General features: G+C 52.6%; 1 protein-coding gene across 3 annotated transcripts in view; it reads left to right on the top strand.

The window, feature by feature from the left end:
- The first annotated feature begins 3,223 nt into the window (after nucleotides 1-3,223).
- Nucleotides 3,224-14,092, top strand: part of TMC7 (transmembrane channel like 7) — a 48,109-nt gene continuing 37,240 nt past the window's right edge. The window contains exon 1 of one of the 3 annotated variants that reach the window (XM_079120854.1): nucleotides 3,224-3,371. In XM_079120854.1, coding sequence (XP_078976980.1) covers nucleotides 3,305-3,371 — 67 coding nt within the window. In that variant the 5' untranslated portion in view covers nucleotides 3,224-3,304. The remainder of the gene's footprint in view (nucleotides 3,372-14,092) is intronic. The other 2 variants (XM_079120853.1, XM_079120855.1) reach the window with 2 other exon arrangements.

The raw sequence follows: 14,092 nt of genomic DNA, 5'->3' as shown, positions 1-14,092 counted from the left end.
GGAGAAATATGACATTTTAAGAAACTTGTAATTTAGGGAACTTTTTAGTATTATCTACTATCAGATAACGATGACCACCTCAGCCTGAGAATGACTAGACCACCATAAACTCTCTTGAGATAATGAGATTGATGTCATCTCTGAGAACCTTCCCATACACACCCTTCAGCAAATTTCCCTTAAAAGATGAGCCAGGAACTCCCCAAAATGTGCCTCTCACTCTCTAGATGGCCTGCGTCCGCCCTTGGACCTGTGTTCCCTGCTTTCCTAAATAAATCTTGGTCGGTGCCTCCCTGACACTGACATTCTTTCCAATTCCGTATGTCAAGGACCCCCGCTGGTCCTGAGTCGGGTTCCCCCCTCTCCCTGGGAATTCCTCGGGACCCTCTCCTGGGTCTCTTCTCCCATGAGAAATGGATATGTCAAAGTCTACGTGACCAATCTCCTGGTGGTGGCAATGCCGGTTGCTCCATCATTTGCTGTCACAAACAACATTGCGGAAAATATCCTTGTGCAAACATCATCTGTGTTGCAGAATTTAAATTTTTGTTTGTTTGTTTGTTTTGGTACTGGGGATGGAACCCAGGGGTGCTCCTACATCTGAGCCGCATCCCCAGCCCCTCTTTTATTTTGAGGCAGGGTCTCCACTAAGTTGCCCAGGCTGGTCTTGAACAGTCAGCCTGAGGTTCCTGAGTAGCAGGGATTATGGGCGTGTGCTTCACCTGCAGCTGCATTTAACATTTTGTGTAGTTGAGTTTATCATGGTGTTTGGGTTTCTGGGTTTGGTAAACCTTTTCCTATCTGGTAATTAAAAAAAAAAAAAAAAACAAAAAACCCACCGTTCCTTTTAGTACTTCCATAGCTTTCCTTTTATTGCCTGGTTACGGTGTGTCAGGCCTGAAGTTAGCCCTGTCCTTAGTTCATCTTCCTGGAGACGCAGCCAAGCACTTAAGTGAGTTTCTCTCTCCACAGCCCTGGGACTTCAGTTCCAGTTTATTATCCACTTTTCTTTTTCTTTTTATTTTTTCCAGTACTTGAGATTGAACCAAGGAGTACTCTGCCCCTGAGCCACATCCCTGATCCTTTGTATTTTTTAGTTTGAGACAGGCTTTCACTAGATTGCAGAGGCTGGCCTTGAACTTGTGATCCTCCTGCCTTAGCCTCCCAGGTCATTGGGATTATAGGCACGCACCACTGAACCCGGGTAATACCCATGTTTTACAAGTGAGAAACAGGAGGAAAGACGTGAGACGCACGGCCCGGATCACCTCAGAAAGAACTGGAAACTGGCTTCCTGTCAGTGACCTTGCCCTTTACCCCAATAAAAATAGCTACTATTCTGAGCCAGAGAAGTACTTTAAAAAAACTATTTTAGAATAGTTTCAGATTTACAGAAAAATTCTGAGAGCAGTACAGAGTTTTCCTATGCTTCCACTCTATCTGTCCTACGATTAACATCTTACATCAACATGGTACATTTCTCACAATTAATGAATCAATATTGATAAATGACTATTAACTGAAGCCCATACTCAGATTTCCATAGATTTTACTTAATGGTATTGTAACTTCTTCCCAGGATCCTATCAGGATGTGATATTGTCATAGCTCTTTAGACTTCTCTTGGTGGTCACAGTCTCTCAGACTTTCTTATTTATTTTATGGTGCTGGGGTTTGAACACAAGGGTGTGTAACCACTGAGCCACATACCCAGGCCTTTTTATTTTTTATTTTCAGACAGGGTCTCACTAACTTGCTTAAGGACCTCCCTAAATTGCTGGGACTGGCTTTGAACTTGCAATTTACTGAGGTTGATCTCCAGCTCCCAGTCCTCCTGCCTCAGCCTCCTGAGCCGTTGGGATTATATTGTGCACCACCGTTTTCTTTTTTTAGAAAATGACTGACACTTTTGAAGAGAAAGTGTAGGTATTTAGACGACCTAGGCTGGGTTGTCTGCTTTTAGGTAAGTATGTCCCCAGTCCCTCTGCCCACTTCACTGAGACAGTCTGAGTTGAGGTTGGTGGCAGATTTGCGGTTCTCGTGCCTCAGCCTCCCGAGTAGCTGGGGTGTGGCACCAGGACTCCAGCCAGCTGACTTTGCTTTTATTAGACTGGGATTGTGGGGTTCTTTGGGCGGGGTGGCATGGGGGGGGGGGCGGATAGAGGTAAAGTGCCCTTCCCATCGTTTCCTCCACGTGACTCATCCCCGATGACGTTCGCCTTGATCACCTGTTCCAGACAGTTCGTCAGGCATGACGTGTTGTGAACCGCGGCCCCTCCCGTCTCACATCGCACTCTGAAGGGGGGCTCCGCGCAGCTCCACCGAAGGAGTGGACAGGTCAGCGCCACCTCCTCCAAGTGTCTACGTCAACGATCTGGAATTCTGCACGGGAGATCCTTTACCCACATTGCCCTCGCGATTTATTTATTTAATCGCTTATTTATAGTAGGCAATTATACTTATCTATTTATTTTTGTGGAGTCTCCCTGTGTTGCCCAGGCTGGCCTTGAACTCCTGGGTTCCAGAGATCCGTCCTCCTCAGCTTCAGGCAGCTGGCGCTCTCTCTCTCTCTCTCTCTCTCTCTCTCTCTCTCTCTCTCTCTCTCTCTCTCTCTCTCTCTCTCTCTCTCTCTCTCTCTCTTTTTGGTACTGGGGATTGAACGCAGGGGTTTTGCCACTGAGTTGCGTCCCTAGCCCTGTTTTATTTTGAGACAAGGTCTCCCTATGCTGCTAAAAGCTTCGCTAAGTTGTTGAGGCTGACCTCGAATTTCCGTTCCTCCTGCCTCAACCTCCTTCCCCGTCCTTGGGATGGCTCATTTTTTAATGTTTTCGATTGCACACGGATAGGCAGGTGCACAGCAGCACAGATGAAAGGTGAGTAGGGTGCAAAACCTAGAACACAAAAACACTGCCTGCGGTGAAGACTCCTCCCTCCGCCAGGCGCTCCCTCCCTCCAGGCAATCGCTGGAGCCAGTTTCCCGGACCCTCTGGATGGATTTCTTGGGCATTTGCAAACTTGTGCGCGTTTGTGCTTTTTGTACCCAAATGACTTGCTGGATGCACGTGTCGGGTGTCTGAGTTACTCGATTTTTTTTTTTTTTTTTTTTAACTCGAAGTCCCGGGGTCTGATCGCCGCGGGATAGAGCCCTCCGCAGCTCCGCCGCACGCCCGTCTGCGTGTCCCCGGGGGTCCCGCGCCCCGCGCCCCACGCCCCGCCCCGGCCTCTGTGACGTCACGCCGGAACCTGGAATCCCGGCGGCGGCGGCGGCGGCGGGTGCCCGGCGGCCTCTGCGGAGCGCGCAGCCATGAGCGAGTCCAGCGTCAGTGCGCTCCAGTCCGGCAGGCCCGGCAGGCAGCCCGGGGTCCACCCAGGTAGGCGGCGGGCGGCGCTGCTGGCGGCCGGGGCGCGCGGCGGCAGCAGGTGCTGGGGCTCCGCGCGGGCCAGCGCCCCCCGCAGGTCCCCGCGCCCTGCTCTGGGGGAAAGCAGGCGGGGAGAGGGATCCTCTTGGCCCTGCCCTCGCTCCGCCGACCCGTCCTCTGCCACCTCCGAGGGAGCCTGCACAGGAGCTCAGGGGCGGCAGTCCAGACCCTGGTCCTGGGCCAACCTCCGAGTAAGAACCTTACCTGTTAAATAAAAAGAAGTGTGCGCCCCGCCTGGCCCGCCGTTCTGATAGCTCCCCCGAGGTGCCTGCCTCCCCCACATTTCAGACTTTGCCATTAGACCACTTGAAACTGAATTCTGCCTGGGCTCTTTATTGCTGTGTGAGTTTGGGTAAGTGACTTGCTTTCTCTGAGCCTCAGATTCTTCGACAGTTAATTGGGAATAGGATGGTGATGGAATTAGCTGAGAAACGTGGAGTGCCTCGCACAGTCTTGGGACAAAGAAAGGCACAACTAATGATAGCCAGCCAAGCATGATGATCTCCCCCCCCCCCCCCCACACACACACTTTTTTTAATTGGGTAAATCATCCAGCAAAAATACAGCTCCTTGAATTTTTACATAAATATGTAAAACCACACCCAGTCAAGATAGGAAAGTTGCTAGCACCCGGGCACATCTCTTGGTAACATTTGTATCTTTTGTCCAAAGCAAGACAAATTTCCTCTGCTGTGAATTGTATCTGCAGTGTTTTCTGTGTTACGATTTGAGGGTAGAGATGTAACAAACCTAGGATTGTTCTCAACTTCTAGAAGAAAAATCTAGAAGAGACCTAAAGCCTGGGAAAGGGCTCAGGAATCAGAGGAGAAAAATCCAGCGGGGTTCAAGGCTAATTATTTTCTAGTTCAGTGTTAATACAGCAGGCTTCAGCTCAACCTCAGCCTTTTAAGAATAGCCGGGAACTGGGGTCAGTGGCAGAACTTTGGTGCCGCATACCCGGGCCCTGGGTGCGATTCCCCAGCACTGCAGCCAAAGTACAGCCGTTCACGTTTTTTTCTATGGGTTTCTATTTATCTTCCTCTTCCATGCATTACGTTGAAGATGCCAACTTGGGTTTCCTGTGCAGAGGGTCATCTCTCTGGGATCTTTGCTGAGTGATTAAGGGGACTCTAAGTGATATTTTCTAAGCATCATAATAACGTTCCGCCCTGCTCCTTGGACAGATGCTTTCTCTCTGCCTCCTTTCTTTCTTCTTTTCTTCCTTCCTTTCTTGGCAGTGCCGAGGATTGGACCCAAGGGCCCACACATGCTAAACAGAGCTGCACCCCGGGCCCTTTGTGTTGTATTGTTATTTTGACATAAGATCCTGCTAAGTTACCCCGACTGGCCTTGAACTTGGCCATCCTCCTGCCTCTGCCTCCTGAGTGACAGATGATTTTTTTGACCTAGTTTCCATCAGCGTGGGTGGGAGGCTCAGAAGAGACCTGTTTTAATTCTGTGGCACTTTGTAAACAGGGACTGTTTGTGTGGACATCAGGGGAGGACAGTTGGGTGGGGTGTTCAGCAAATATCTGAGTGGACCAACTTTTTAGAGCAAAAGTTATTTTGACTCCCAGTTTTAGAAGTTCATCCGGGATCAGTAGTTGGTGCTATTGTTCTGGGCGGGTGGTGAGGCGGTGCGTAGTGACAGAAGCACAGAGTGGTGCAAAATCGCTGCCCCTGGGGGCCATGGAGGCGAAAGGAGAGAGAACAGGGGAAGAGGAAGAGCTGAGGTTCCAGGTCCTGTCCCAGTGACACTGGCTGCCTCTCATTCCTGCCACCTGCCAAGTCATTGCTGCCTCAGGGCCTTTGCGTCTGCTGTTATCTTTGAACCACTCTTCCCTCTTATCTTCACAGTGCAGCCTCTTCCTCCCACTTCCTCCCATTGCCCGGCCTCTCTTCCAGTGACACCTCAGAGAGGCAGACTTCTGGGGTTGCCTTGTCTGAAGGCCTGTGGCCATCTTTCTTTCACTGACCAGTTTCCTTCTGTTCCGTCCAAGCCCTTACTGCCACTGGGCGCCATCGAGTTTGATTGTTTCCTCGTTTGGGAAGGTCTCTCCTTCCAGAATGTGGGTGTCCCAAAGCCAGGGCTTCGTCTTGTTCCCTAGCGCCTAGGATGGTGTCTGGCACTGGGAGATGCCCCCGTGCTCTGAATGAATGAGCGGAACACACTCACAGCCAGGTGGGCCGCTCTCACCGGGAGCCGTGAATCTGGAGGCTGGCCCGGGCACAGCCTCACTTCCCTGTTTTGGGCAAGGCAGTTCAGCGGTTGGTGCCTGGGTTTCCTTGTGGATTAAGTGGAAATCGCGCCTGTACTGCTTCAGGGGGCCGCAGTAAGGAGCCGGTGGACTTGGGAAGCACTGACATCAGTGGTCTGGGTGTGCGCACGTTGCCCAGCGTCAGGATGTCAGGAGGGGCTCCCTGGGGGTCATGCTGGGTCCTGGCCCAGTCCTAGAGGGTGTTAGCTGTCGTCAGTGTCTGCGCCTCCCCTCCTGTGCTGAGCGGCAGCAGGGCAGGCCTGGGGACTGGCTCACCCCTCATGCCATGCCCAGCCCAGTGCCAGGGTGGCGTGGGCCTGCACTGAACCAGAGTCAGACCAGTGCCCTTCATGACTGGGCCTGTCTTGGCTCCCCCTCTGACCTCGTGCCCACCTGATGGTCTCTGTTTTGCTTTTTGAGGCTGCTAATCCCCTCCTCCCTCCACCATGGGGAAGGTGACCTTTTTCCTTGTAAGGCACACATACTCCTCTTCTTTGAGTACGCATCTTCCTCCTGGAAGCCCTCCCTGACTACCTCGCTTCCCTAGGTTGGACTGTGTCCCTGTGTCTCTGTGTCCCTTCTCCGTGCCCATACAGCCTCCAACCTGTAGCCCGTCAAAGCATCTCTTGAGCTGTATCTTTTTGTTGCTTCTCTTGAGCTGTTCCCCCCATCCCCAACCTCCCACCCCTGTCCTGGGCATTGAACCCAGGGGCACTTAACCACTAAGCCACATCCTCAGCTCTTTTTATGTTTTATTTAGAGATAGGGTCTCCCTAAGTTGCTTAGGGCCTCACTAAGTTGCTGAGGCTGGACTCCAACTTGTAATACTCTTGCCTCAGCCTCCTGAGCTGCTGGGGTTATTGGCGTGGGCCACCACGCCCATCTAAATGTGTTTTATTTACCTGTATTTTTAAATTTATTTTTTATTTTTGAGCACTTCAGCTTCTCAGGAAAATGAGTAAAAGTACAACACTTCCCATAAACCCCTCCTCTCTTACCCATCTCTCCTCCTTTTAACATTCTGCATTAGTGTAGGACATGGGTGGTGATGGATGATGCTGCATTGACTTCTTTAGCCTGAGAAAGTTCCCTTCTATTTTTAGCATATTAAGGATGTTTATCAAGCTGAGTGTCAAGTTTTTAAATTTAAGAAATGTATCGAGCTGGGCGCCTGAAATCCCAGTGGCTTGGGAGGCCGAGGCAGGAGGATGGCAAGTTCAAAACCAGTCTCAGTAACTTAAAGAGGCCCTGAGCAACTCAACAAGACCTTGTTTCAAAATAAAAAACAAAAACCAAACAATGGGCCGGGGATGGGGCTATGGTTAAGCCCTGCTGGATTTAATCCCTGGTACCAAAAAGAACAAAATAAATGTATTAAGATAGGTGCAGGGCTGGGGAGATAGCTTTGTAGGCCCAAAGCCCAGGGTTCAATCCCCAGCACCACCAAAAAAAAAAAAAAAAAAAAAAAAGCATTTCCCCAGTAGGCGAGTAATTTACGTTAAAGATTTGCAATATTGAATAACAGTGAGAAAAACGGACGTATCAATGAATAGTGTTGGTCAGCTTTGCCTCACTGTGACCAAAACACTTGGCATAAACAACTTAGAGGAGGAAAGTTGTGTTTTCTCTCAGTTTCAGAAGTTTGAGCCGCTGGTTGGCCGGCTCCAGAGCAGAAGCAAGGTAGAAGGGGATGGTGGAGGAGAGCTTGGTGGCAGCGTGAAGAGGGGAGGGGAAGGGTCGGGGAGGGGAGGGGAGGAGAGGGGGAGGGGAGGAGAGGGGGAGGGGAGGGGAGGGGAGGGGGAGGGGAGGGGAGGGGAAGGGTCGGGGAGGGTTCTCTGCTCCTTCAGTCCAACAAGCTGCATTGCCTTTGAGGACAAATGCCCAGTGACCTGTGGTCTCTCTCCCGCCTCATCTGCTGAGCCCATTCGACCCAGCGGCCCATCACCCTTCAAGGTGACCAGGAGGGTAGAAGGTTCCAGACACGGGCGGGGTAGGTTGTCTGGGGACCCACCCCTCTGACTTGGGCTATTTTTTCCCCTCTCTCTGGAGGAGACTGAGCTCTGCCCAGCAACTCAGGCCCAGATGAGGCCCCAAAGCCCTGGGTGGCTTTTTTTGTTTGTTTTTTCAGGAAGTGGAGAATTTAGAGAGATAAAAGAGGGAAATAACTTTTCAGGGTCCTGCCCTTTGTCGCAATCTGGTTGCTTTTTCCAGGGGCATTGTTTGGGTGTGGGACCACCCAGACCGCCACCCCCACCCCCAGAGGAGGAGGAAGGGAGGGGACCCGCCCTGAGCTGGCCCCCACTGCTCGGCAGTAGTAGCACAGGAGAGAGGGAGGCTGGGCCTGCTTGCACTGGGGAGGCTCGGGAGGTGACCTCTAAGCTGCGGCCTGAAGGAGGTCACAGAGCCAGTCGGAGCGTTCAGGGACGGGGTCTAATGAGCCAAGGGCTGGAGGTAGGGTGACGTTTGCTGAACTTGGGGAGACCCAGGCTGGAGCTGAGAGGAGCGGCAGGTGGGACCAGGTCAGGCAAGCAGGAGGAGTTGGTGAGGGTCCTGTAGCCGGTCTGGACTTTCTGTGGGGTGACTTCCTTTGGTTGCTCATGGCAACTCAATGAAGTCGGGATTAGCTGCCCATTTCACTCCTGTGGAAACTGAGGCTCTGAGAAGTCCCTCCACTTGACAAGCCGCGGGCAGTGGTTGGGGTATGGATTGTCCCCAGGGCGGTGGTACTGAGAGGTGAGGTGGTGCCTTGCGGGGTGGAGCCTGGGGCGGGGGGGGGGGGCTCGGGTCATTTGCAGACGTGCTGTCCTAGGGGTTCTGGGACCCTCCTCTCTGCCCCTGTTGGGCGGTGCGGTGCGACCTCACATCTGCCATCATGTGATGTGGCGGGAGGGCCCCCACCAGTCCTGAGCCAGTGCAGACGTGAACCTCTGGAACCAACCGAGTGACCCTCCTTGGGATGTCAGCCGGCCACGGTGGCGCACGCCGGTAATCCCAGTGACACAGGAGGCCGAGGCAGGAGGATTGCGAGTTCAAAGCCAGCCTCAGCAACTGGGTGAGGACCTAAGCAACTTAGTGAGACCCTATCTCAAGACTGAAAAATAAAAAGGGCTGGGACATGGCCCGGTGTTAAGTGCCCCTGGGTTCAGTCCCCAGTACCAAAAAAGCTAGCCTGCTTCAGTGTTTAGTGATAGTGAGGGAAAACAGACTAAGACACTGCTGCAGTGATAGTCCCCAACTCATTGGACACGTTTGCTGGGCACCTATTTTGTGGTGGGTCCCGTGCTCTTTGCCGGGAACAGAGTGAACCTGACGTGCCGCCATCTTTGCCTTTATGGGTCAGACCTTCTCTCAGCCTTGGGCAACGTTCTTCTCTTCTCTGAACTTTCCATATCTGCAAAATGAAGACACCACATCAGAAAGACCTGTGTAATAAAGTGGAGGGCAGTGACAGAGGACAGGAAAGCAGTGACTGAGATTGGGGCTCTCTGATGACCTCATGGCTGTGGCATGCCCGGTGCCTGGGAATGTTCCTGTGCAAGGGCACAGGATGCTCATCTGCTGTGGCAATGCCCTGCAGAAGGTGGCTCCGTGCAAGAGTCCTCTCAGCTCTGACCTTGATCTCAGGCACACACATCCCATCCTGTCACTGCTCTCCACACTAAAGTGGCTGTGGGACTCACAGGTTAGAAGATGTAAAAGTTATGGCTAAATCACGGGGCATACTAGACACTCAGTAAGGCTCCTTATTATTGTTGCTTCCAGAAACATTGGTAACCCCTCTTTTGGAGAAGTGTTGGCCAAAGAGGAAAAATGCTTTGTGTGAGGAGCAGCTTGATCCATAGCAAGATGATCCCCTACTGCAAACTTAAGATCACCATGTGTGTTAAGTCTATCAAAAATAACCAGAGTCCTGGCCTCCAGGTGTCTAGCACGACCCATCAGGCAGTGTTCTCAGCCAGAGATCTGCAGAACTACAGCCCATGGCCAAATCCAGCCTGCCACCTACTTTTGTAAATAAAGTTTTATTAGAACACAGCTACGCCATTCAGATGGTCTGTGTCTGCTTTCCTGGCAGAGCTGAGGAGTAGCACGGAGACCAGATGACAAATAGTAATTATGGACTGTCTGGCTTCTGGTTGAAGAGGTTTGCTGGCCTCTTGTCTAAGCACGCAGTCCTCAGACAGCTGAGCTGGGGGGAACTGTGGTCCTCGTTTCACAGGAGGGGCAACGGAGGCGCAGAACGGTGAAGCACCTTGCCAGGTGTCACGGGGAAGGTGGCCCTGCCGCTCCTCAGACAGCATCGCAGTAGTGCTGCACAGCATCCTGCTGGGTGGTGCGTGGCTGACTGAAAAGCCAGGAGACCTGCGTGCAGATCCAGCGGTGGCTCTGCATGGCGAGTTAGTCCCTGCTCCTGGGGCTGTTTGCTCATCTGGTCATAAAGCAGGGGACCCGCCCAGGCCCCAGGCCCCACCCCGTGCCAGTCGTTTGACTCATGCCGGCTCTCCCAGCCCTGGTGCTCTGGAGTCTGGCAGCCTGAGGTGCTCCCGGGGCTTCTGGCTCCTCCCCTGCAGTCCAGCTTCCAGGCCCCCGTGGTTGAGGCCCCCCACCCTGTCCGGTGCAGCAGCCACCGGTCATACTGGTGTAGTCGGCCCCATTCAAGATTCATTTCCTCAGTCACTCCAGCCATATCTCAATTGCTGTGCGGTCACCGTACTGGACAGTACAGATCTAGAACTTTCCCTTCCTTGCAGGAGAACAGCCCAACCCAGCAAATGTGCCCTGGCTGGACTGTAACCACGCCACCCCGAATGGACAAGGGTAGGCAGAGGCATCCTTTTAAACCTCAATCTGATCCTCATTCCTCTGCCGTAAATCCCCACGGCTCCCACCTTCCCTAATTTAAGCCAGTGTCCTCCTGTGATGCTTAGGGCCCACCATGGCCTGACCTGATCCTCCCCTGACCTTTCTATTCTTGCTGCCCTCCCTGCCGACTCTCCCCAGCCGCATGATCCCTCAGGCTGACTGAGCACCGCTGTACCTCAGGGCCTTTGCGCTAGCTCTCTCTCGCCTCTGGATTCTCTTCTTCTAGGTGGCTGTGTGGCCGTCTCCCCCTGCCTTCAGACTTTGCTCAGATAACAGCTTCTCCGGAGGCTGTCCTTGGTCGCTTTGTTCAAAGTTGGATCCCTTCCCTGCTTTTGCCCATCTTTCATGCCTAATTTTTGTGCACACACTTACCACATCTAAAATATCTGGTTTTAATTGCATAAGTCTCCTGTGATAGGACATAAGTGCCAAAAAGAAAGGGCAATTTTGTGTCATATTCAGGGCTTTGTCCCAATCCTGGAGCAGAGCATGACCCATCGTAGTTGCTCAGTAAATGTTTCCTGGTGGTCCAGCGGCCCAGTGAATGGGTGTGGAGTCATGGGTCCCTGGCCTTCAGGTTTTCTAGCCCTTGATGAACGTGTCGTAGCACCTTCAGCTGAATCCCTGCACTGCAGGAACTCCTGGGTGAAGACCTTCAGTACATGGAAGCACAAATTATTTGGGAACCCCCCTCTAATGAACTTCCAAAATAAAAGCCATATCGAACCATAGTGAGGGGAAAGGTGTTTAGGAAGTTCTGAAATCAGCATCTCTGTTGCTGTTATCAGTCAGACCCAGTTGTGTGTGTGTGTGTGTGTGTGTGTGTGTGTGTGTGTGTGTGCGCGCGCACGCACACCACATTTTACCATGTTGGAAAAACCAGCAAAACGTGTTTCCCATAGGGCTGGTTTGTGTAAAGAACCTGGAAGAAGAAAAGGTCATATATTGTCCACATCTCAGTTTGTTTTCCTTTAAAAAATTTTTCCGTTTTGGAAAAAGGCATAATCCACGTAGAAAGGAATACATTTTTTGGCCGTTTCTTAGATCTTTTCCTCCTTTATGGCAGCCTGCTTTCCTGGGATGCTCTCCGTGGACTTTGGTTGGCGTGGTGAGGGACTCAGCACGGAAGGCATTCATTTGCTCCTTCAGCTGGCGCTGATTGGCCTTACTAGGCCCTGTGCAGACCCTGCGCGTGGTGGTGTGGAGACAGGGTCCCTGTGCTAATGGGGGGGGGGGGGTCCCAGACAGCGCACAGTGGAAGAGGGTGGGCTCGTGATGTAGATGGCCATCATGGAGTGGACACTCAGGAGGTGCGTGGACATGGAAGAGTGAGGTAGAGAGTGAGGCTGCTTTCTCTCCAGAGTCCCTGAGCCCAGGTTGTCAAGCAGAACCACAGTGTCCCCAGTTATCTGAGGTTTTATTTGCCATGGTTTTTAATTACCTGTGGTCAACCACGGTTCAAAAATATTACATAGAAAATTCCAGAAATAAACCGTCCCTAAGTTCTAAGTAGCGTGTACCTTCCTGTAGTCCCTTCCTGTTTCATGTCCCACCCAGGACATGTATCCATGCTGCGTATGCTACCTCCCCGTTAGTAACAGAGTGGCCATCTCGGTTATGGGGTCAGCTGTGGAGATGTTTCAGTGCTTGGGTGTAAGTGACCCTTATTTTAATAATGGCCCCAAAGCCTGAGAAGAGTGATGCTGGCAATTAGGATCTGCCAGACAGAAGCCACCAAAGGTTTCCTTTAAGTGAAACAGAGGAAGTTCTTGACTTAATGAGAAAAAAAAAAAAAAAAAAAAAAAAATTGCTGAGGTCACTAAGATCTACAGTGAAACGAGTGTTCTGTCGTGAGATCATGAAGAAGGAAAAAGACGTCCCCGTCAGTCTCGTTGCCACACCGCGAACTACAAAAGTCAGAGCCACAGTAAAGATGCAGGAGGGACCAAATCTGTATGTGCACCTACAGGGAAATAGTATCTAGAGAGTTCTGGGGCATCCGTGGCTTCAGGCTTGGCCGGGGGTCTTGGAATGTGTCTCCCAAGGACGAGGGGAGACTCCCGATTCCCACAGCAGCTAACGCCGGCCTGGACCCAGTGACCCACAAGGCCCTTTCTTGCCAGAGTTCCCGTGGTCCTGTCAGTGGGAAGCAAGACCCTGCAGTGAACTCAGCACCCAAATTTGGTCGGGCCGGGCTCTTGGCAGGCTTGCTGCGGGAGCTGGTGGCGGCATTGGTGCCGCTTAGATCATGCTTGGCCCACATCCTGGGAAGGTTCATGTCCTTTGGCAGGATTTGGTGTCCCGTGACAGGAGCTGCCAAGAAAGTCAGGACCTGTGGGTTCTCTCCAGATGCGCCTGCCTCTCCATGTGTGCCTGCCTCTCCATGTGTGCCTGCCTCTCCGGGTGTACCTGCCTCTCCAGATGTGCCTGCCTCTCCGGGTGTACCTGCCTCTCCGGGTGTACCTGCCTCTCCAGATGCGCCTGCCTCTCCAGGTGTGCCTGCCTCTCCAGGTGTGCCTGCCTCTCCAGATGCGCCTGCCTCTCCAGGTGTGCCTGCCTCTCTTCGCTCCTCCCTCAGGTGGTCACCCTTCTGGGACAAGACACTACTCTGACCTCAGTGCTAACCTGGAAGAATATCCGATGACAGGAACAGTAGCCATGCCTGTCCCGCAGCCCCCATCTCCCGTGGTTACCCGGCATCCTCCCACCTATAATCTCCTCGTGGCTGAAATCTGCCTCCGATGGCCGAGAGGAGCTAGGTATTCCTAGACGGTGGCACCTAAGGCCTGAAATATGCTCCCCCAACCCCCTGGGCAGATGAACAGGCAGCCTGACCCACCACAGGACCCACGTGGCCCCGACGGGGACACCCTTCGCCCGAGACCTGTCGTGAGAGCTTCCTGCTTTAAAAGTTGAGCAGCCGCCTTCCTAGGAAGCAGTAGCCAGGATTTGTCTGGACATCAAAGCCTCGGCCGGTCACCCTCTCTGGGTCTCACTTTCCCTGCTGAAATGCCGGGGCAGCAAACCACCCGGCACTGCAGGTGGGCGTGGGAATCAGGTGAGGTCATGTTCCCAAGGGCGTGTGGGCTGGGAAAACCTGAGCCTGGATCCAGGAATAACAATAGCGAGGCCCACATTCAAAGGCCTGGCTGGTGTTTTTCTGTTTAACGATGGAGAAGTTCCCTGGAGTGACAGAAGAGTTTTGGAAAAAGCCTTCCTGTTCCCAGCCGGCCATTTGAAAGCAGAATTTCCCACCTGGGGTACTTTGATTATGCAAGGTGGAAAGAATGTGTGTGTGCTTCCGGGTCGGGGTCGGGGTGGGGTCACGGAGGGCCAGTCAGTAACAGCACTTAGGGAAACACTCCCCATCCGGGACCCCTCGAATGGCTTCCTGCCAGGGTCCGGCTTTGCCGGCTGATTAGCTGGAATAGGTCCCTGGTCCCTGACCCTTAGCAGCTGTGTGTGCGGGCAGGCCACGTGACCTCCCCAAACCTCAGTTTCTTCATCTGTAAAATAGGGCCATTCCGTTCCAAGGGCAGTTTGGATTGCTAA

The sequence above is a fragment of the Sciurus vulgaris genome, assembly GCF_902686455.1.
Source record: "Sciurus vulgaris genome assembly, chromosome: 18".
NCBI lineage: Eukaryota > Metazoa > Chordata > Mammalia > Rodentia > Sciuridae > Sciurus > Sciurus vulgaris.
This window is presented reverse-complemented; position numbering and strand designations above follow the sequence as displayed.